General features: G+C 43.4%; 1 protein-coding gene across 1 annotated transcript; it reads right to left on the minus strand.

Annotated features, from left to right (window-relative positions):
• Positions 1-2,132: 2,132 nt before the first annotated feature.
• On the minus strand, positions 2,133-22,286 carry LOC141047144 (uncharacterized). Its single transcript, XM_073542103.1, has 2 exons — positions 21,698-22,286; positions 2,133-3,378 (listed from the first exon to the last, which is right to left on the minus strand). Exons 1-2 carry the CDS (start codon positions 22,284-22,286, stop codon positions 2,186-2,188), a joined length of 1,782 nt encoding a protein of 593 aa, XP_073398204.1. The 3' UTR covers positions 2,133-2,185.
• Positions 22,287-25,206: the final 2,920 nt, after the last annotated feature.

The following is a 25,206-nucleotide window of genomic DNA, read 5'->3' on the forward strand; positions in this document are numbered from 1 at the left end:
TGTAAAATGGTCTGAAAAGTCTAAATTCACTCTAGCTATAATAATACCTATATAATGACTTTTCCCTGTGTGGGATTTTTGATAAAAAGGTTGACAACTAGTTGGACAACCCCTTCTCATTCCTCATGTTTGGTCCTGTTACAATAAAAACACTTACACAAACCTCCCATGCTGGCTCCGTTTCAGTGGTGTTGGCACTTGCGTTCTTGGCTCTTTTGAGGTTTTTACGTCATGTGAGCCCTGTGCCCAATCAGCGCTGACGTCACTGTCCCCACCTTCGGACAAATCAAGCATCATGAGGCCGTCAGAGAGCAGCCGCAGCCCTGGCTTCATGTTCATGTTCAATATGTCCGAAGGAAGGAACAGTGAAGCTGCCGCTGATTGGGTGCAGGGCTCGTGTGATGTGAGAACCTCACATAAGCCCCGGGACAGTGAGTCTCAACACTGCTGAAGTGGAGCCGGCACGCCAGCGGAGTATGAGTGTTTTTATTTTAAAGAGGCCAAACATGAGGAATGAGTTCACTGAGAAAAAAAAGATATTTATATACCGTATTTTTTGGACTATAAGACACATCTAGGTTTTAGAGCAGGAAATTAGAAAAACAAATTAAAGCAAAAAATGTGGTCAATTCTGTACTTAATATCCCCTATCCTGGTATATATGGTCCCTTCGCCCCCATCCGATACACAACCCCCCCTCATCACTATCCTGGTATGCAGGGCCCCCATCTCATCCTGGTATGCAGGGCCCCCATCTTGTCCTGGTATGCAGGGCCTCGACCCCCATCCTGGTATGCAGGGCCCCCATCTTATCCTGGTATGCAGGGCCTCCACCCCCATCCTGGTATGCATGGCACCATCAGAAAACATTAAAAAAAATTACACTTACCTACCCGGCGCTCCCTCACAGCGTCCTGCTCCAGTGTCAGCAACTGCTTTATGCTTGTAAGCAGCACATGGCAGGGACGTCATACGCTGCTCACAAGCAGAGCACAGCTGCCGGAGTACTCGCCGGGACTGTTCATCGGAGATCGCAGTGAGTATTCATTGCTCTTCAGTAGCACGCAGAGTCAGCCACCGGCCTCCTGCTGCTGCCGGCGGTCATGTGTGCCGCTACTTATGAGAAATGAATATTCATTGGATTCATTCATCAGGAGATTATTTAATATTAAACTATATCCAAGAGAGACAAGACGAAGAAAATCCTAAAATCATGTATCATGTTATCCGAAGCAGTCAGAAAACTAGCCACATATTGGCAGACCCCAGACCTCAAACTATATACTGTGTAAGTTTATAAGCCACTCCAGTGTCAGGAATAGATAGTATGTGAAAATACCGTATATAACGCTCAGGGAACACTTACCTTTCAGAGATAATTTCCATATTCATTCTAAATAATGGCACAGATCTCCCAGACATTATGACTGCACATATCCCTAGTCTTTATACCGATATTGCACTCATTCCCTGACAGACCGCAGCATGGCCATTAGTTAGAAGCTGCTAATGATCTTTGGAGCAGGTAAGTTTTCCCTGAGTGGTACATATTGGGCCGTCTGAAAACTGGGTTTAGTCTAGGACAATTTGTCTGCAATACTAATTAACAGCAGTTACATTACCAAACTAGGGCAGTCCCTATAGGAGGAAAACACAAAAATTATACTGTATTATCACATACTATCTATTCCTGACACTGGAGGGGCTTATAAACTTACACAGTATATAGTTTGAGGTCTGGGATCTGCCAATATGGGGCTAGTTTTCTGACTGTTTCAGATAACCTGATACATGATTTTAGTTTTTTGTCTAGTCTCACTTGAATATAGGTCAATATTAAATAGTCTCCTGATGAGTCGCCTTTGGTGAGGACAATGAAACCCATAGAAATGAGAGGCTTGGAGAGTGAGTGTATACATCACCTCACCCGATATACTGAACTGTGGGGTACATGTTTTTTCTATTAGTCACCTATTAACTAATCTTCAGGGGGCGAATTATGGGTATAGTTTTACATTTGGAATTAATAAAGTTTAGTTTTATCCTTTTGTCAGCAAACATGAGGAATGACAAGAGACAACCCATTTAAGAAGATTCAACATTATGAACATAAAAAAGGCTTCTCCCCTATGTGACGTCTCTGATGTTTATTAACAGTTGATTTCCAAATAAAATATTTCCTACATTAAGAAAATGAAAAAGGCTTCTCCTCTGTGTGACTGCTCTGATGTCTTACAAGAAGCACTTTCTGGTTAAAACATTTCCCACATTCTGAACATGAATACGGTTTCTCCCCTGTGTGAGTTCTATGGTGAGTAACAAGATGACATTTCTGGTTAAAAGTTTTCCCACATTCTGAACATAAAAAAGGTTTCTCTCCTGTGTGAGTTCTTTGGTGATTAACCAATTGTGATTTCCAGTTAAAACATTTCCCACATTCTGAACAGGAAAAATACTTCTCCCCTGTGTGAGTTCTCAGGTGATTAACCAATTGTGATTTCCGGTTAAAACATTTCTCACATTCTGAACAGGAAAAAGGCTTATCTCCTGTGTGGAGTCTCTGGTGCTTAACACAATCTGATTTATTATTAAAACAGTTCCCGCATTCTGAACAGGAAAAAGGCTTCTCACCTGTGTGAGTTCTCTGGTGAGTAATAAGATGCTCTTTTTTCTTAAAACATTTCCCACATTCTGAACAGGAAAAAGGCTTCTCCCCCGTGTGAGTTCTATGGTGATTAAACAAATCTGATTTCCGGTTAAAACATTTTCCACATTCTGAACAGGAAAAAGGCTTCTCCCCTGTGTGAATGCTCTGATGTCTAACAAGAATTGCTTTCCGGCTAAAACATTTCCCACATTCTGAACAGGAAAAAGGCTTCTCCCCTGTGTGAGTTCTATAGTGAGTAACAAAATGTGATTTCTCATTAAAATATTTCCCACATTCAGAACATGAAAAAGGCTTCTCTCCTATGTGGATTCTCTGGTGCTTAACACATTCTGATTTACTGTTAAAACATTTCCCACATTCTGAACAGTAAAAAGGCTTCTCCCCTGTGTGAATTCTCTGGTGAGTAACAAAAAGAGATTTCTTGTTAAAACATTTCCCACATTCTAAACATGAAAATGACTTCTTTGCTTTAGGAGCAGTTTGTTTTTTAATGCCTCTTTTGTGACTTTGATTTCCCTTAGTAGTCAGTAATGAATCAGAAGATGGGACCTGTTTCATAGGACCAGATGACAGATCTTTGCTGTGAATGGATGATGATATATCTGGAGTAACAGCAATCACTTCAGTTGTATCTTGTAGGATCTCAAGATTATCAGATTTAAAAATTGAAGATGTCAGCTGTCCCTCTGATCTCCTGTTATAGTCATCTGCTAAGATAAAAAAAAACAATTTTTTTAATAAAATATCTTTGAGTTTTATATTTTTGAACATTTCTACTTAAACTGTCCATAAAAATGGCAAGCTATGTAAAAAGCTTTAATTATTTACCAAGACAATGACAGTTCACAGTCTAATAGAAAACCTTGTTGGATGAGCCAGTAGTGTGCAGTGTTCAACTGTTTGTTCATTCTGCCTCCCAAATATCGAATAAAAAGAAACCAATCAATGTTATGTAGGCGAAAATAATACCCATTCTCATCTCACATAAAACAAGTCCCCACTCAGGTCCATCATCTGTCAATGGAAAAACAGATAAAGCAGGTTGCAGTTAATGCTATAGTTAGGGTTAGTGTTGGGGCTAAAGTAAGGGTTACTGTTAGGCTAAAGTTAAGGTTTATTCTAAAGTTAGGGGTAGGGTAAAGAATTAGGCTTTTCTCAATTGTCTCCCAAATAATTTGGTCACATCAGTCATGTCAGAGTTTTCTATTTCCAGAAAAAAAAAATAAAAACAAATAAAATGGCCCGTCAGTACTATAGTGCAGAGGAGGCTTATGCACTTTTTATGTTCTGACAGCTAAGAAAGTGCAGTGTCAGATGGCGATGTGGATTTCGAGGGCTTTAGTACCAGCGACAGTGATAGCTCAGAAATGAGCAGTGATTCTGGTCCATCCTCACACACAAGGACCAGTACAACAAGAAGGACAAATAGCGCTTCTGGAGAAATGTCTCCAACTCAGGGAACAATGCCCAGTACTAGCGCTGTCCCTAGTGCTCGTGAATTGGCGCACACCAATGTCCAAGGGGCTTTGCCTCTTGATGTAGCATTTCCCAGATGGGAGGCTTTGGATTCGGCTACTCCATTCATCCCTAACTTTAAAGCCATTCCTGGTATAAATGTGGAGGTGGAACATTTTGGAACAATTATTTTTTTAATTTGTTTCTGACAGATAGCTTGCTAGAGCATATTGTCCTACAAATTTATATGCGTCCCAATTCATCAGCCAGAATCCACGATCCTATTATGCTAGGTCAAATTTATGGAACCAACTAATGTCTTAGAAATTAAAACATTTTAAGGACTTACATTCGCCATGGGGCTTGTTAAAAAAATGAGCATTCGGTCATTCGCAAGATGACTTCACCACATTCAAACAGGCAACACTCGATTTCAAATCTGCCCTCACCTCTGCTAAACAGGCCTACTTCACAACCCTCGTATCTTCCCTATCTTACAACCCAAAACAGTTATTCAAAACTTTTAACTCCGCCCACCACTGTCCCCTCCAACCTCCCTCATCTCTGCTGAGGACTTTGCCACACACTTCAAAAACAAGATTGACCAAACAAGGCAAGTATTCATCACTCAACCACCACAACCCCTTTGTATACCAGACCAATGCCCAAACCCCATAACCTCACTCTCCAACATCACTGAAGGGGAACTTAATCACCTCTTCTCCAAATCGCACATCACAACCTGTGCACTTGACCCCATCCCATCCCACCTCCTCCCCAACCTCATCACCACACTTATCCCATCCCTAACCCACCTCTTCAACCTATCACTAACGTCCGGTACCTTCCCTTCTGCTTTCAAGCATGCCACAATCACGCCTATCCTTAAAAAGCCAACCCTCGACCCAACCGCTATGTCCAGCTATCGCCCAATATCGTTGCTCCCATTCGCTTCCAAACTCCTGGAACAGCATGTCCACGCTGAACTTTCCTCCCACCTCTCATCTAACTTGCTCTTTGACAATCTGCAATCTGGTTTCTGCCCCCATCACTCCACTGAGACAGCCCTGACCAAAATTACTAACGACCTACTTACAGCCAAATCAAATGGACAATACTCTATTCTCCTGCTTCTAGACCTGTCCACTGCATTTGACACAGTTGACCACTGCCTCCTACTACAGATCCTCTCCTCCTTCGGCATCAAAGGCCTTGCCCTATCCTGGATCTCCTCATACCTTTCCAACCGCACATTCAGCGTCTCCCACTCCCACACCACCTCCTCATCCCACCCTCTCTCTGTTGGAGTCCCCCAAGGCTCTGTTTTAGGACCCCTACTCTTCTCAATCTATACACTTGGTCTGGGGCAACTCATAAAGTCCCACGGATTCCACTACCACCTTTATGCTGATGACACTCAGATCTACCTCTCTTGCCCAGACGTCACCTCTCTGCTGTCCAGAATCCCAGAGTGTCTATCAGCCATATCCTCCTTCTTCTCCTCTCGCTTCCTCAAACTCAATGTAGACAAATCTGAACTCATCATCTTTCCTCCATCTCACAGATCTTCTTTACCCGACCTAGCTATAACAATTAATGACATCACACTTTCCCCAGTACCAGAAGTCCGCTGCCTTGGAGTAACCTTTGACTCTGCCCTGTCCTTCAAACCGCACATCCAAGCTCTTTCTACCTCCTGTCGCCTCCAGCTAAAAAATATCTCCAGAATCCATCCTTTCCTCAACCCTCAATCTACTAAAATGCTTGTGCATGCCCTCATCATCTCCCGCCTCGACTCCTGCAACATCCTTTTCTGTGGTCTCCCTGCTAACACCCTCGCACCTCTCCAGTCCATCCTTAACTCTGCAGCCCGACTAATTCATCTCTCTCCTCGCTACTCCTCCGCTTCTCCCCTCTGCAAATCTCTTCACTGGCTCCCATTCCCTCTGCGTATCCAGTTCAAAATACTAATTCTGACCTACAAGGCCATCTATAACCTGTCTCCTCCATATGTCTCTGAACTAATCTCCCGATACCTTCCCTCACGTAATCTCCGGTCCTCCCAAGACCTCCTTCTCTCCTCCACACTTATTCGCTCCTCACCCAACTGCCTCCAAGACTTCTCCCAAATAGCCCCTATTCTCTGGAATTCTTCACCCCCAACAAGTCCGACTATGAACCACATTTGGATCCTTCAGACGGAACCTGAAAACCCACCTCTTCAAGAAAGCCTACAGCCTGCAATGACCCCGCTACCTCCTTCTCTCTCACCACTACCGGTGATATCACCTCAACCAACACCGGAACTGCTGCAACCCGCGAACCTACTGTCTCCTTCCCCACAATCCTGTAGCATGTAAGCCCGAAAGGGCAGGGTCCTCTCTCCACTCTGTATCAGTCTGTCATTGTTAGTTTGTTTACTGTAAGTGATATCTGTAATTTGTATGTAACTCCTTCTCATGTACAGCACCATGGAATCAATGGTGCTATATAAATAAATAATAATAATAATAATAATAGCTGTGGTGTCAGTATGCTCACTGCACCACGAGAAAAATTCATTCAGGGAAGTATTTGGTAAAATGCAGTCACTTTTGGGGGCTTATGCTGTTCTGGCACCTCAGGGGCTCTGACAATGTGACATGTCACCCACAAACATTTCCAGCAAAATCTGCTCTCCAATACGGCGCTCTTTCTCTTCGGAGCTCTGCCATGTGTCCAAACAGTGGTTTATCCCCACAAATGCGGTGTCAGCACACTCACGACAAATTGCACTACAACTTTGGGGTCCAATTTCTCCTGTTACCCTTTGAAAAAAAATGGAGGGCGAAAAGATCATTTTTTGTTGAAAAAATATGATTTATTTATTTTCATGGCTCTAGGTAATTAACTTCTACGAAGCACTTGGGGGTTCAAAGTGCCCACCACACATTTCCTTGGGGGGTATAGTTTTCGAAATGGGGTCCCTTGTTGGGGGTTGTCACTGTTTAGGCACATCAGGGGCTCTTGAAACGCGACATGGCAACCACTAATTATTCCAGCATATTTTACACTCAAAAAGTCAAATGGCGCTCCTTCCCTTCTAAGCCCTGCCGTGCACCCAAACAGTAGATTTCCCCCATATATGGTATCGGCACGCTCATCAGAAATTGCAAAACAAAATGTATAGTCCATTTTCTCCTGTTACCCTGGCGAAAGTAACAAAAAAAATTAGGTGTAAAGGAAAATTTTTGTTATTTGAAAAGTAAATGTTTACTTTTCCTTCCACATTCCATTCATTCCTGTGAAGCACCTGAAGGGTTAATAAACTTATTGAATGTGGTTTTGAGCACCTTGAGGGGTGCAGTTTTTAGAATGGTGTCACGTTTGTGTATTTTCTGTCATATTGACCCCCAACCTCACTTAAAATGTGAGGTGGTCCCTAAAAAATGGTTTTGTAAATTTTGTTGTAAAAATGAGAAATCGCTGGTCAACTTTTAACCCTTATAACTTCCTAACAAAAAAATTTGATATATTTGATATAGAGGCTACTGCGCAGGCGCCGCCATCGCCGGTGACATTTTACTGGATGTAATTTTTTTCTAAGCCTCACAATAGCCACAATATTATAGGCATTATCACCAATAATATCAATGCTATTATATGCATTATGTAATAATGGGGGCAGGTCAGTGAGGGGTCAGCGACCTGTCATAAGCCAATACAGATGAATATGTAATCAGAGCACCACATAAAGCCCTGCCCACAGCCCCGCCCACAGCCCCGCCCCAGAGCACGAGAATCTCATTAACTGAAAACTACAAATACAGATTACACAACAGTAAACCAGAGTTGCCCTCATTTATGGTGGACCATTGGAGCTACTATGGATCCTGAGCAGAAGATTAGAGAAAATAATATTGCTCCCCATTTCAGGAGAGATTGTGCAGTAATCTGAATTTCTTAGGATCAAAAACAATGTAATTGTAAGTTCTATAGAAAAGGGCTTTCAATGCCCAAAGTCATTTGAACAGTTTTGGGTGGAGGAGAATGTTGTGGTCTAGAGGCAAAATGGTGATCATGGTAATACGGCCGGACTACACCACCGACAAAGCAGCCACAGCCGGTGACTGAGAGGAATCTGTGACTTCTCTGCATTCAGTGGTCACTACTCACCTGGGTAGTCATATGTGGGAATCTCCTCTTTACACCGCTCATCACCCCTCACATATGTTTCTGTAGTATTAATATGGGTCAGATCTTCACCCTGAAACAAATATTGTAAAAGTCACCGACAGATGGAGAAGTCCCATCTATGATCAGCTCTAATCCTGCCATCTCCACCGTTCTCATTACACAAGTATAAAACATATAATACTGGTGGATAAAACAAGACTGAGCACAAGACCTTCACAGCCGTCTACACATCATAGGGGAGATCTCCTGACACCTTCTCTCCATCTACCTGATGATCCTGAGGAGCACTGGGATCTTCTTGGTTACAGTCCTGTGGAAGAAGAGGACGGGGACATCTCTCTGGTGTTGTCCTCTTACTGGATAGATCTGGAGGAAACACATACAGGGACTGAATTCATTCTCTACATACAGATAATTATAGGCCGTGTGTATATAGTCCTATTACCTGGAGATGTGAGGGGCTGGGGAACCTCCATTATGACGTTCTTGTACAGATCTCTGTGTCCTTCTAAATACTCCCACTCCTCCATGGAGAAATAGACAGCGACATCCTGACACCTTATAGGAACCTGACACATACAAAGATACCGTCATCCCCCCGATCCCTTCATAGTGTTACTGTATAATGTCCCAGCATTCCCAGCAGTGTCACCTCTCCAGTCAGCAGCTCAATCATCTTGTAGATGAGTTCTAGGATCTTCTGGTCATTGATGTCCTCATGGATCAGGGGGTGAGGTGGAGGCCCCGTGATTGGTCTCAGGGGTCTTCCCCATCCCTCAGACACAGGGTCCTGACAGCGATCACTAGAGGTCTTCTTCACCACTGTGTAATCCTGGTTGTGGAGAGACACATTAATAAATCTCACTACAGACATTTCCAGAGTCCTCACCTCTCCAGTTCTGTCCATCTGTTATTCCCATAGATAAGAATGATGTGATGTGACATCATCAGAATCTCTCACCTCTCCAGTGAGACGGAAGAGGATCTCTAGGGTGAGGTGTAACATCCTCTCCGCCATCTTGTCTCTGTCCATATCCATCCTTGATGGGTAAATCAGGAAAATTCTCTTCTATAGAAGATCTTCACTGAGAGGATCCGATATTGTAGAGACCTGAATGAGAAGAAGATGATCCGATGTAACATCATAAGAATCCTGTGTAATAATACAATTACTGGAGATAATAAGGGAAACATATGAGGAGATTTATTATCTTACAGGGTTTAGTTTTCTTCCCTGACATCTACTAATAAAACCTATATATTTAGGCCACAGACAACAAGCAGTTTCCTCCTCGGAGTCGGCAGCTGAACACGTTCCTCATAGACTCATCTTCCATAACGCTAATTCTCGTCTCATTACCGACACTGGAATCGGCATCAGCAATACTGCAGGAGATATTCATTACACGCGACATGAGAAATAACTCCTTCATGATGAGGACGACATCTTCATCTTCTACTGCGGCTCTAGAGACAGATGTGGCCAGAGTCGGTCACTGCCTCCATCCCCACCGGCCGTCTATATGAAGGTTTCCCGTCTTCCCCGCACTGGAATCTTCTCTCCCGTTAGATCTCAGCTCTGAGTCACACACAGAAGTTTGAGGCTTTTAGAAAAGATTTTTTGTTTCCACAAACACAACGGACAGAAATGATCTGATCCCAAAGTCTCCATGTACAGTGATTTATGGGGTTTATTTCTGGCCTTAGACTTTCCTATATTACAAGATGGATGTGAAGACTTTTCTGCCCAATGATGATATAACTATTCTAGGAGTGACGCCTTTATAACCAGATAATAGTATGTTTGCAGCTTGCAGAGCACAGCGGCTCCTTCTTCAGGCAGCTGCAACAATCCAGTCTCTCAGCACTGACAGCTTCTATGGCTGCTCTGGGAAGAAAAACTATTTTTTTGTGGTAAAATGTAATTATTTTGGTATAAAATTCTGGGAGAAAGATGAGTAATTGAGAGGTGGCGGGTGTAACATGGCGCCTCTTATTGGGGGCTCTGATAATGTGACATGGCCCCTAACACCATAAGAGCAGACTCTGCCCTGTCAGACGGCGCTCCTTCCCTCCTGTGTTCGGCCCCTTATGGGGTATCGGCGCTCAGAGGAAATTGTGGAACAAGTGGTTTCTGTTTTCTCCTCTTCTCCCGTGTGATAATTACAGACTTGGGGACGGAGCGACATTTTAGTGGGAACATTTCATTCCTCCGCTCAATGTTACACAATTCTGTGACCCCCTGAGGGTTAATAATCCTCCCTGCCCCCTAGATGAGCCCCCAGAGGTGGAGGGGGTAACACGGGGCCACTTGTGGGGTCTCTGCTGTTCTGGTGTCAGAGCTCTTCACACGTCACACGGCGTCCGCCGTCTATCCCAGCCACAATGGCGCCCCTTCCCTCCCGAGCCTGTGGGGTATCGGCACTCAGGAGACACGGTGCACTGTGCGGCCTCAGCGCTCCTGTCACCTGTAGGACAATGATACATTGGGGGGAAGTCACATTTCTGTGAGGGAAACAGTAAAATTGTCATTTCTTCCTTCCACATTGCTGAAATTCCCGTCACACTGTCCGAATTCAGAGATTGTCCTGTCAGAAAGGAGAAGACAGGGAGCGAAAGGGTTAATAGGACTCACAGGAGGAACCGGCCCAGAAAGCAGAAGGTCCAGGAGCATCCGCCACATATATGGCTGCTCTGTGCACAGGACCTGTGATGAGGTCACAGGAGGGGAGGAGTCAGGGGTCACATGATCAGGGGCCTCAGTGTGTGCAGGACTCTGCTGTGCTGGTTGTCATGGTGCTGGATGAGGGGAAGTTTATGTGTGGGGTCAGGAGGGGTTTACAGGGTGGATGTAGCAGAGCCGTGTGTGTACAAGGTGTACGGAGCGGAGCCGCGTGTGTACGAGGTGTACGGAGCGGAGCCGCGTGTGTACGAGGTGTAAGGAGCGGAGCCGTGTGTGTACGAGGTGTACGGAGCGGAGCCGCGTGTGTACGAGGTGTACGGAGCGGAGCCGCGTGTGTACGAGGTGTACGGAGCGGAGCCGCGTGTGTACGAGGTGTACGGAGCGGAGCCGTGTGTGTACAAGGTGTACGGAGCGGAGCCGTGTGTGTACGAGGTGTACGGAGCAGAGCCGCGTGTGTACGAGGTGTAAGGAGCGGAGCCGTGTGTGTACGAGGTGTACGGAGCGGAGCCGTGTGTGTACGAGGTGTACGGAGCGGAGCCGTGTGTGTACGAGGTGTAAGGAGCGGAGCCGTGTGTGTACGAGGTGTACGGAGCGGAGCCGTGTGTGTACGAGGTGTACGGAGCGGAGCCATGTGTGTACGAGGTGTACGGAGCGGAGCCCTGTGTGTACGAGGTGTAGGAGCGGAGATGTGTGTATGAGGTGTACGGAGCGGAGCCATGTGTGTACGAGGTGTACGGAGCAGAGTCGCGTGTGTACGAGGTGTACGGAGCAGAGCCGCGTGTGTACGAGGTGTACGGAGCGGAGCCCTGTGTGTACGAGGTGTAGGAGCGGAGATGTGTGTATGAGGTGTACGGAGCGGAGCCATGTGTGTACGAGGTGTACGGAGCGGAGCGCGTGTGTACGAGGTGTACGGAGTGGAGCCATGTGTGTACGAGGTGTACGAAGTGGAGCCATGTGTGTACGAGGTGTACGGAGCGGAGCCGTGTGTGTACGAGGTGTACGGAGCGCAGCCGTGTGTGTACGAGGTGTACGGAGCGCAGCTGTGTGTGTACGAGGTGTACGGAGCGGAGCCGCATGTGTACGAGGTTTACGGAGTGGAGCCATGTGTGTATGAGGTGTATGGAGCGGAGCCGTGTGTGTACGAGGTGTACGGAGCGCAGCCGTGTGTGTACGAGGTGTACAGAGCAGACCCGTGTGTGTACGAGGTGTACTGAGCGGAGCCGCATGTGTACGCGTGTACGGAGCCAAGCCATGTGTGTATGAGGTGTACGGAGCGGAGCCGTGTGTGTACGAGGTGTATGGAGCGCAGCTGTGTGTGTACAAGGTGTACGGAGCGGAGCCATGTGTGTACGAGGTGTACAGAGCAGAGCCGTGTGTGTACGAGGTGTACTGAGCGGAGCCGCATGTGTACGAGGTGTACGGAGCCGAGCCGTGTGTGTATGAGGTGTACGGAGCGGAGCCGTGTGTGTACGAGGTGTACGGAGCGCAGCTGTGTGTGTACGAGGTGTACGGAGCGGAGCCGTGTGTACGAGGTGTGCGGAGCGGAGCCGCATGTGTACGAGGTGTACGGAGTGGAGCCATGTGTGTACGAGGTGTACGGAGCGGAGCTGTGTGTGTACGAGGTGTACGGAGCGGAGCTGTGTGTGTACGAGGTGTACAGAGCAGAGCCATGGGTGTACGACGTGTACGGAGCGGAGCCATGTGTGTACGAGGTGTACGGAGCGAAGCCGCATGTGTACGAGGTGTACGGAGCGGAGCCATAGGTGTACGAGGTGTACGGAGCAGAGCCGTGTGTGTACGAGGTGTACGGAGCGGAGCCGCATGTGTACGAGGTGTACGGAGCGGAGCCATGTGTGTACGAGGTGTATGGAGCGGAGCCGTGTGTGTACGAGGTGTACGGAGCGCAGCCGTGTGTGTACGAGGTGTACACGGCAGAGCCGTGTGTGTACGAGGTGTACTGAGCGGAGCCGCATGTGTACGCGTGTACGGAGCCGAGCCATGTGTGTATGAGGTGTACAGAGCGGAGCCGTGTGTGTACAAGGTGTACGGAGCACAGCTGTGTGTGTACGAGGTGTACGGAGCGGAGCTGTGTGTCTACGAGGTGTACGGAGCGGCGCCGTGTGTGAACGAGGTGTACGTAGCGCAGCCATGTGTGTGTACGAGGTGGACGTAGCGGAGCCGTGTGTGTACGAGGTGTACGGAGTGGAGCCCTGTGTGTACGAGGTGTACTAAGTGGAGCCGTATGTGTACGAGGTGTATGGAGCGGAGCCATGTGTGTGCGAGGTGAACGGAGCGCAGCCGTGTGTGTACGAGGTGAACGGAATGGAGCCGTGTGTGTAAGGAGCAGAGCCGAGTGTGTACGAGGTGTGCAGAACAGAGTCGTGTGTCTACGAGGTGTACAGAGCGGAGCCGTGTTTATGAACTGTACAGAGCAGAGCCGTAGGTGTACGGAGCGGAGCCATGTGTGTACGAGATGTACGGAGCAGATCCACGTGCGTCCAAGGTTACAGAGCGTAGCCATGTGTACAGAGTGTATGGAGCAGAACCGAATTTGTGCGAACCCATCTGTGTACTCTGTATACCTCATCTTCAATTACAGACCCCTCTGTGTATGCTGTATATGGGCCGCCCTCCCAGGGCTGTGGGGTACTCGGTACCGGGCCGGTGTCAGCGGGATATGTCACAGCAGCGGTGACCCGGTCCGTGGCCCTGGGTGCCCAAGTAATGGGGGAGATTGAATGGTGGAATGTAGTTGTTTAAATGAATAGTTCGTGATGCCACCTGTGGTGTTCGGCAAGTGAGATGTTAAGCTGACGCTGCATGCAGATCCACTGGGACTGATGGTATGGTGCAGCAAAGATGTAAAAGCTCCCCACAGGTGAAGCTGTAGTCCCAGGGCAGTGTAGATATCGTTGGCACGGGGATGTAGCAGTGCCGGAAGGGTAGGAAGCAGACAAAGACACAGCAGGGTGCAATTTCTGTACCTTTACTTGATAAATGCAGTCCAGGGTCCTGATTACAGATGGTGCAGGAGCAGGCTAGCCTGGAAGCAAATCAGGGATTCTCTCTCAGCAGATGGGCTGTGCAGTCTCCTTCCTAGCGCTTATTTGAGTGAAGTACTCCTAGTACTGAGTTACACTGAAGTTCCTCCTAATTCTCTTCTGCTAGTACTCCTCATATGGCAGACAGCTGTAGCCGCTATTCCTCTCTTGGCTCACTCCGTGCTGTTGTGCCTCCGAGTCTTAGATGGGGGTAGGGCATTTACAGCCTCCTACTCCTCTGGTGTCTGTTGCAGGACCATTAGTATCCGTACAACCCTGGAGACCTGGCTCCAGTTCATGCGCTCTCACTGGAGATGAGCCTTTCCTCTCTGCTTGATATTCACCCTCCTCACACTAACTGACCACTCCTTCCTCTTGGCCCTCAGAGAGCAATCCTCCCTTCAATTCCAGTTCAGAGTCCCCCCTGCTGGCCTGGAGTGGAACTGTGTTGCATGTATAGGTTAACTGTGAGAGAGACCCTTCACTGCTTCCAAGCCTGGCATTACCCTCCCTGGAGGAAGGCAAAGCCACTGTGGCGGCCATACTCTTGGGGGCGCCACATTTACACCCGTATACCCACAGCTTCAGTCAGAGACCCCCCTTTGTGTATGCTGTATACACCCGCATACCCCCAGCTTCAGAAACCAGACCCCTCTCTGTAAACTGTACACACCCATATACCCCCAGCTTCGGTCGCAGACCCCTCAGTGTATGCTGTATACACCCATATACCCCCAGCTTCAGTCGCAGACCCCTGTGTACACTGTATACACCCAAATACCCCCAGCTTCAGTCACAGACCCCTCTGTGTGCACTATCCAGATCAGTAATTAGATTAAAAAAATTTTTATTCCTTTATTCCAAAATTTAAAAAAATCATAAGATTCTCCATCATGATAAGAGACGCATCAGGACTAGAGTTGAGCGATACCGTCCGATACTTCAAAGTATCGGATCGGAATGGATCGGCCGATCTTAAAAAAAAGTATCGGTATCGCCGATTCCGATACCGGAAGTCCCATTCAAGTCTATGGGACTTCCGGTATCGGAATAAGAAAAACCCTGTTTTTGCCTTGTACAGCCTCTCTGGGGTCTGTACGGGCCTTTCGGGGGGCTGTGCCGGCCTGCCAGGGGGTCTGTGCAGGCTCCGGTGGTCTGTGCCGGCCTGCCGGGGGGGCTGTGCAGGCTCCGGGGGGCTGTGCCGGCCTGCCGGTGGTCTGTGCAGGCTCCGGTGGGCTGTGCCGGCCTGCCGGGGGGCTGTGCCGGCCTGCCGGTGGTCTGTGCAGGCTCCGGTGGGCTGTGCCGGCCTGCCGGGGGGCTGTGCCGGCCTGCCGGTGGTCTGTGCAGGCTTCGGGGGTCTGTGCAGGCATCGTCCGATGGGACTACAAGTCCCATCGGGCGATGCCTGCTACCATGACAGTGATTGACACATTAGCCAATGATGGGACAGTAGTAGTCCCATCATCCGGCTAATGTGTTGAATGTAAAAAAAAAAAATTACATGCTACATACATGCTACATTCATACTACATACTACATACATGCTACATTCATACTACATATATACTACATGCAACATACATACTACATATATACTACATGCATGCAACATGCATACTACATATATACTACATGCAACATACATACTACATATATACTACATGCATGCAACATACATACTACATATATACTACATGCTACATACATACTACATATATGCTACATATATACTACATGCATGCTACATACATACTGCATGCTACATACATACTACATGCTACATACATACTACATATATACTACATGCATGCTACATACATACTGCATGCTACATACATACTACATGCTACATACATACCACATATATACTACATACATACTACATGCATGCTACATGCTACATACATACCACATACATACATACTACATACATACTACATGCATGCTACATACATACTACATGCTACATACATACTACATATATACTACATGCATGCTACATACATACTACATGCTACATACATACTACATATATACTACATGCATGCTACATACATACTACATACATACTACATGCATGCTACATACATACTACATGCTATATACATACCACATATATACTACATACATACTACATGCATGCTACATGCTACATACATACCACATACATACTACATACATACTACATACATACTACATGCATGCTACATGCTACATACATACTACATATATACTACATGCATGCTACATGCATACTACATGCTACATACATACTACATATATACTACATGCATGCTACATACATACTACATACATACTACATGCATGCTACATACATACTACATGCTACATACATACCACATACATACTACATATATACTACATGCATGCTACATACATACTGCATGCTACATGCATGCTACATACATACTACATACATTCTACATACTACATACATACTACATACATACTACATGCTACATACATACCACATATATACTACATACATACTACATACAATACATTAATACAATACATACATAGACATACAGTACATATAACATAGAGTAACATACTTACCAATACTTGTCACATTGTTCCCCGAAGCCATTGTCTTTTATGGAATAAATATTAACATAACAAACCACAAAAATACTCACCCATGATCCGAAGCAGTCCACGAGTGTGTCCCACGACGATCTTGGGTAGAGAACGGCAGCATCAGCTGATGCTGCCGTTCTCTACGGGCTGCAGGAATCCAATGACGGAAGGTAGGTATCCTTCCGCACTGTATTCCTCCGCCACTTAAAAAAAAAAAGTCCCTAGTCTCACTTTATGCCATTGCTGTGTGGGAATTTCCCACGCAGCAATGGCATAAAGTGAGACTAGGGACTTTTTTTTTTTAAGTGGCGGAGGAATACAGTGCGGAAGGATACCTACCTTCAGTCATTGGATTCCTGCAGCCCGTAGAGAACGGCAGCATCAGCTGATGCTGCCGTTCTCTACCCAAGATCGTCGTGGGACACACTCGTGGACTGCTTCGGATCGTGGGTGAGTATTTTTGTGGTTTGTTATGTTAATATTTATTCCGTAAAAGACAATGGCTTCGGGGAACAATGTGACAAGTATTGGTAAGTATGTTACTCTATGTTATATGTACTGTATGTCTATGTATGTATTGTATGAATGTATTGCATGTAGTATGTATGTAGTATATATGTGGTATGTATGTAGCATGTAGTATGTATGTAGTATGTATGTAGTATGTAGAATGTATGTAGTATGTATGTAGCATGCATGTAGCATGCAGTATGTATGTAGCATGCATGTAGTATATATGTAGTATGTATGTGGTATGTATGTAGCATGTAGTGTGTATGTAGCATGCATGTAGTATGTATGTAGTATGTATGTAGCATGCATGTAGTATATATGTAGTATGTATGTAGCATGTAGTATGTATGTAGCATGCATGTAGTATATATGTAGTATGTATGTAGCATGTAGTATGTATGTAGCATGCATGTAGTATGTATGTAGTATGTATGTGGTATGTATGTAGCATGTAGCATGCATGTAGTATGTATGTAGTATATATGTGGTATGTATGTAGCATGTAGTATGTATGTAGCATGCATGTAGTATGTATGTAGTATGTATGTAGCATGCATGTAGTATATATGTAGTATGTATGTAGCATGTAGTATGTATGTAGCATGCATGTAGTATATATGTAGTATGTATGTAGCATGCATGTAGTATATATGTAGTATGTATGTAGCATGTAGTATGTATGTAGCATGCATGTAGTATGTATGTAGCATGTATGTAGTATGTATGTAGTATATATGTAGTATGTATGTAGCATGTAGTATGTATGTAGCATGCATGTAGTATATATGTAGTATGTATGTAGCATGTAGTATGTATGTAGCATGCATGTAGTATGTATGTAGTATGTATGTGGTATGTATGTAGCATGTAGCATGCATGTAGTATGTATGTAGTATATATGTGGTATGTATGTAGCATGTAGTATGTATGTAGCATGCATGTAGTATGTATGTAGTATGTATGTAGCATGCATGTAGTATATATGTAGTATGTATGTAGCATGTAGTATGTATGTAGCATGCATGTAGTATATATGTAGTATGTATGTAGCATGCATGTAGTATATATGTAGTATGTATGTAGCATGTAGTATGTATGTAGCATGCATGTAGTATGTATGTAGTATGTATGTAGTATTTTTTTTTTTTTTTTTTAACATTTAACACATTAGCCGGATGATGGGACTACAACTGTCCCAGCATTGGCTAATGTGTCAATCACTGTCATGGTAGCAGGCATCGCCAGATGGGACTTATAGTCCCATCGGACGATGCTTGCACAGACCCCCGGACATCAGCACAGCCCCCCGGCAGGCCGGCACAGCCCCCCGGAAGGCCGGTACAGACCCCCACAGGGTGCACAGACCACCGGCAGGCCGGCACAGCCCCCCGGCAGGCCGGTACAGACCCCGGGCAGTCCACACAGCCCCCCGGCAGGCCGGCAGAGACCCCCGGAAGGCCCGAAATGACGGCGCATCATGATGCGCACACACCGCGCATCATGATGACGTCAGGCTGTCAATCAACTTTGAACTTCCGTTTCCGATGCCGACTTCCGATATTGAAAAAATATTGGAAGTCGGTATCGGAATTCCGATACAGCAAGTATCGGCCGATACCCGATACTTGCGGTATCGGAATGCTCAACACTAATCAGGACGTGTAGTTGGACGCGTTTCGGACAAAAAACCAGTCCTTATTCTAAGACAACACATAATACATCTGAACACATGCTTTTAAAGGGAAACAAAGGAAGTCAAGGAACAATCAAGACTAAACATAGCCAGCTGATTAATAGGAGGTAGTAAGTCACAATCACACTTACAAAACACTCAAAATCTCACGCCTAATATTCATACCCGTTGGAACTCTGCTTTGTAACAATAACATCCATTTTGCCTCTTGGCGTAATAATAAATCACTTAAATTTCCACCTACCCTCTTTGTCTGCACCTTCTCTATGGCATTAACCCTAAAGTTGCTGAGATCTCCTTTATGTATATGCAAAAAATGTCGAGAAGCAGCAGACAAACTGCGTGTGGTAGTGTGACCTACGTCATAAACGTGCTCGGAAATACGACGTCTCAAGGTGCGTGAAGTATTTCCCACATACTGAATATTACAATCCACGCATGTTATGACATAGATCACACCAGTAGAACCACAGTTCAAAAAAGATTTTATTTTAAATTCCTTTCCATTAACAGAAGATACTATTTTTTCTGTGTTGCACATAAACCTACATAGCGCACAGTTTTTCTGAGCACACTTAAAAGATCCACAAGTGGGTAACCAATTAGTTATACTTGCTGAACTGTCTGAAAAATATTTGTTAGCATGTCTATTGACACTAGTATGATCACTTGGAGATACCTTATTAGCAATAGTTTTATTCCTCCTTGAAACAAATCTGATCCCATCCTTCAGTATATTCTTCAATGTATCATCAACATACAAAATAGGGAGGAATTTTTTAATAATATGAACAATCCTGTAGTAGTCAGTACTAAAATTAGTTGAAAAAACAATAGGTGACCGACCCTCCACAGAATTTGGTGTTTTTCTGCTTTCCTTCTGCAAATAATCCTCTCTACTTTTTTCATCCGTTCTATGCTTAGCTTTCTGAATGTCTACCTTAGTATAACCCCTCTTTATAAAACGTTTACCAATGATCTGACATTGTTTATCGTATAGATTAGGCGTGGTACATGTTCTTTTTGCTCTTACAACCTCCCCTGTAGGTATATTGGCTATAACATGCCGTGGATGGCAGCTAGATGCGTGTAACAGTGAATTACCTGCCGTAGGTTTTCTAAAAATATCACAATCAATCTTTCTTTCCTCCAAATTAGCCGACAAAAAAATATCCAAAAACGAAATAATCCTGGCATCAAATTGATATGTGAAACGTATATTGCATGGATTATTATTAATATAGAACATGAAATTCTCAATATTAAATACATCACCATCCCACACAATTATAACATCATCAATGAATCTCAGAAAAAGAAAAATATCAGAAGAAAAAGGATTTTTTTCAGAAAAAATGTACTCCTCCTCCCACCAGGCCATAAAGATGTCAGCAAGAGACGGTGAAAACTTGGAACCCATGGAACAGCCTTGCACCTGTAAATAAAGATCATCCAAAAAAGAAAAAAAATTGTTTTTTAACAAAAAATAAGTCACTTCAATCAAATACATCTGTAAATCTTCCGAAAAATTACTGTATTTCTGTAAATAAGTAGTAAGAGCCAAAATGGCCAAATCGTGTGGGATGGAAGTGTACAAACTTTGTACATCACAAGTGAGCCAACAAAAGGAACTTCGCCATTCCACCTGAGAAAAAATACTGAGAACATGCTTGGAATCCCGCACATAGCTAGGTGAAATAGTGGCTAGAGGTTTTAATCTTGCATCCAACCATTCCGACAAGTTTTCATTAAGAGATCCGATGCCCGATATGATAGGACGGAACAAAGGTGGAAAAACCTCCTTATGAACTTTTGGAGGTGCATGTAACAAAGGAACTCTGGGATATAAAGGACAGAAAAATTCACATTGTTTTTGATTAATAATTCCCAAACTAAAACCCCTATGTAACAATTCCTGTAATTCCATTCTGATGTTATCTGTAGGGTTATAATTAATTCCCTTGTATACCTCACTATTAAAAAGCATAGTCCTCACCTCTCTTTCATACAGCCCAGTATCTAATATGGTCACAGATCCCCCCTTGTCAGAATTTCTTATCACGATATTGACATTGGCAGATAACAAATCAAGTGCCTGTTTCTCAGTACGAGAAATGTTAGAACGACCCTTCTGATTAGCATTATAGATTTTCATAAGTTCATCCTCAACAAGAAATTGAAAATCATCCATAACTTGTAATTTTGACTGCTCAGGATAATATCTAGGATTAGGGACTCTAGAGGAAAAATTAACATCAGTTAAATACATTAACTTAGAACCAGATTCAGACAAGTCCCTCAAATTCTTTAGAGTAACTTGCTCCTGGAAAGAAGTAGGCATAAATTCCTCAGGAACTTTATCAACATATTCATCATTAATATTGGAAATTTGTTCATGTTCCAAATCTTCTGCAAAAAAATGTCTCCTAAGAGTCAATCTTCTCATGAAATGATTACCATCAAGCATAGTGTTGAATAAGTCCATTTTCGCTGTAGGCACAAAATTAAGACCCCTTTCAAGGATATTAATTTGATCATTCGATAAAATCGATGCAGAAAGGTTCAGGACTGTAAAATCGTCAGTTGTATCTAAGCATGCTTGTTCCGCGCTGATCTCCTGAATTCTCTTATGATGTGAGTGTTTCCTCCCTGATCTCCTCTGACGTTTCTTTTTCCTGAACCGTTTTTTGGAAAACTACTGCTTTGTGAAATCCGCTGCCCCACATCCCGTGCATACGTGGAACTATTAGATGGTAAATTCTCAGTATCAGAAGTGTCAGTATTAACATCCGTATTATCCATATCCGTTGAGAAAAAGCTTACCCTATTATCTCTGCGTTTGAGAATAGAAGGGTGAATGTTATTACGTTTTCTTCTATAATCATGCCAGTCATAAATATGATTATTCTGGTTATCAGTTTTATCTCTTCTGAGTTTCTTTTCCTTTATCACTGTAATAGAGTCCTGCATTTTACTCAGATTGTCATTAATTTTATCTCTAGTCATTATAAAAGAAGAAGAATCTTTATATTTCACCAAATCACTTTCAATCATTTTAATAGATTCCTCCAAAGTTGACATCTTGGCTTCCTCTCTCTTCACAACCAAATTCATCAGCTTAGTAGAACAGTCACTAAGAATATTGTCCCATTCTTTTACAAATTCAGGGTCATATTCCGTAGTAGGGCGCTTCTTGATGCGCAAACCTCTTGGAATCATATTGCTGCTTATATAAGCCTGTAAGGTTTTGTGGTCCCACCACACCCTGAGTCGTGATGACATAAGTTTTTCAAGTTCCCACATAAGTGGTTTCAAATCCTTTCCATCCTCAGGTGTAAAGGCATGTATAGTAGAAAAAATGTTGGCAGCCTTGTCTAGTCGTTGCCGACTGTTCACATTGAAAAAATCATCACTAATAATACCATCAGAAATATTGGTAGCTATCTCCAAATTCATATTTATGAATAATAATGGATATGTCACAATCAAATTAAGGGGAGCACGAAAAATAGGGAATCCAAACAGTAAGGTAAAAAAAGAAAATTTTTTCAGCTCACCCCAAAGAAGACAGCTATAAGTCCGATCGGTGCACGGAATGTGGAAACAGGATCCCTCTGCAGCAAAGCGTAATATGGAAAAAAATTCCAGCATCCAGATCAGCAATTAGATTAAAAATTTTTTTATTCCTTTATTCCAAAATTTAAAAAAATCATAAGATTCTCCATCATGATAAGAGACGCATCAGGACGTGTAGTTGGACGCGTTTCGGACAAAAAACCAGTCCTTATTCTAAGACAACACATAATACATCTGAACACATGCTTATAAAGGGAAACAAAGGAAGTCAAGGAACAATCAAGACTAAACATAGCCAGCTGATTAATAGGAGGTAGTAAGTCACCATCACACTTACAAAACACTCAAAATCTCACGCCTAATATTCATACCCGTTGGAACTCTGCTTTGTAACAATAACATCCATTTTGCCTCTCGGCGTAATAATAAATCATTTAAATTTCCACCTACCCTTTTTGTCTGCACCTTCTCTATGGCATTAACCCTAAAGTTGCTGAGATCTCCTTTATGTATATGCAAAAAATGTCGAGAAGCAGCAGACAAACTGCGTGTGGTAGTGTGACCTACGTCATAAACGTGCTCGGAAATACGACGTCTCAAGGTGCGTGAAGTATTTCCCACATACTGAATATTACAATCCACGCATGTTATGACATAGATCACACCAGTAGAACCACAGTTCAAAAAAGATTTAATTTTAAATTCCTTTCCATTAACAGAAGATACTACTTTTTCTGTGTTCCACATAAACCTACATAGCCCACAGTTTTTCTGAGCACACTTAAAAGATCCACAAGTGGGTAACCAATTAGTTATACTTGCTGAACTGTCTGAAAAATATTTGTTAGCATGTCTATTGACACTAGTATGATCACTTGGAGATACCTTATTAGCAATAGTTTTATTCCTCCTTGAAACAAATCTGATCCCATCCTTCAGTATATTCTTCAATGTATCATCAACATACAAAATAGGGAGGAATTTTGTAATAATATGAACAATCCTGTAGTAGTCAGTACTAAAATTAGTTGAAAAACAATAGGTGACCGACCCTCCACAGGATTTGGTGTTTTTCTGCTTTCCTTCTGCAAATAATCCTCTCTACTTTTTTCATCCGTTCTATGCTTAGCTTTCTGAATGTCTACCTTAGTATAACCCCTCTTTATAAAACGTTTACCAATGATCTCACATTGTTTATCGTATAGATTAGGCGTGGTACATGTTCTTTTTGCTCTTACAACCTCCCCTGTAGGTATATTGGCTATAACATGCCATGGATGGCAGCTAGATGCGTGTAACAGTGAATTACCTGCCGTAGGTTTTCTAAAAATATCACAATCAATCTTTCTTTCATCCAAATTTGCCGACAAAAGAATATCCAAAAACGAAATTGTCTTGGCATCAAATTGATGTGTGAAACGTATATTGCATGGATTATTATTAATATAGAACATGAAATTCTCAATATTAAATACATCACCATCCCACACAATTATAACATCATCAATGAATCTCAGAAAAAGAAAAATATCAGAAGAAAAAGGATTTTTTTCAGAAAAAATATACTCCTCCTCCCACCAGGCCATAAAAATATTAGCAAGAGACGGTGAAAACTTGGAACCCATGGAACAACCTTGCACCTGTAAATAAAGATCATCCAAAAAAGAAAAAAAATTGTTTTTTAACAAAAAATAGGTCACTTCAATCAAATACATCTGTAAATCTTCTGAAAAATCACTGTATTTCTGTAAATAAGTAGTAAGAGCCAAAATGGCCAAATCGTGTGGGATGGAAGTGTACAAACTTTGTACATCACAAGTGAGCCAACAAAAGGAACTTCGCCATTCCACCTGAGAAAAAATACTGAGAACATGTTTGGAATCCTGCACATAGCTAGGTGAAATAGTGGCTAGAGGTTTTAATCTTGCGTCCAACCATTCCGACAAGTTTTCATTAAGAGATCCGATGCCCGATATGATAGGACGGAACAAAGGTGGAAAAACCTCCTTATGAACTTTTGGAAGTGCATGTAACAAAGGAACTCTGGGATATAAAGGACAGAAAAATTCACATTGTTTTTGATTAATAATTCCCAAACTAAAACCCCTATGTAACAATTCCTGTAATTCCATTCTGATGTTATCTGTAGGGTTATAATTAATTCCCTTGTATACTTCACTATTAAAAAGCATAGTCCTCACCTCTCTTTCATACAGCCCAGTATCTAATATGGTCACAGATCCCCCCTTGTCAGAATTTCTTACCACGATATTGACATTGGCAGATAACAAATCAAGTGCCTGTTTCTCAGTACGAGAAATGTTAGAACGACCCTTCTGATTAGCATTATAGATTTTCATAAGTTCATCCTCAACAAGAAATTGAAAATCATCCATAACTCGTAATTTTGACTGCTCAGGATAATATCTAGGATCAGGGACTCTAGAGGAAAAATTAACATCAGTTAAATACATTAACTTAGAACCAGATTCAGACAAGTCCCTCAAATTCTTTAGGGTAACTTGCTCCTGGAAAGAAGTAGGCATAAATTCCTCAGGAACTTTATCAACATATTCATCATTGATATTGGAAATTTTTTCATGTTCCACATCTTCTGCAAAAAAATGTCTCCTAAGAGTCAATCTTCTCATAAAGTGATTAACATCAAGCATAGTGTTGAATAAGTCCATTTTCACTGTAGGCACAAAATTAAGACCCCTTTCAAGGATATTAATTTGATCATTCGATAAAATCGATGCAGAAAGGTTCAGGACTGTAAAATCGTCAGTTGTATCTAAGC

Source organism: Dendrobates tinctorius, unplaced genomic scaffold (assembly GCF_039654945.1).
Source record: "Dendrobates tinctorius isolate UK_male_01 unplaced genomic scaffold, ASM3965494v1 ptg000126l, whole genome shotgun sequence".
In the NCBI taxonomy this organism is placed as follows: domain Eukaryota; kingdom Metazoa; phylum Chordata; class Amphibia; order Anura; family Dendrobatidae; genus Dendrobates; species Dendrobates tinctorius.

Bases quoted from the DNA above. Each gene is read 5' to 3' on its own strand.
- LOC141047144 (XM_073542103.1), bottom strand. From the start codon at position 22,286: ATGAATTTGGAGATAGCTACCAATATTTCTGATGGTATTATTAGTGAT. The intron at 3,379-21,697 runs GTAATAACATTC...TTTTTATCTTAG, and splicing joins GCATGATTATAGAAGAAAAC to CAGATGACTATAACAGGAGA.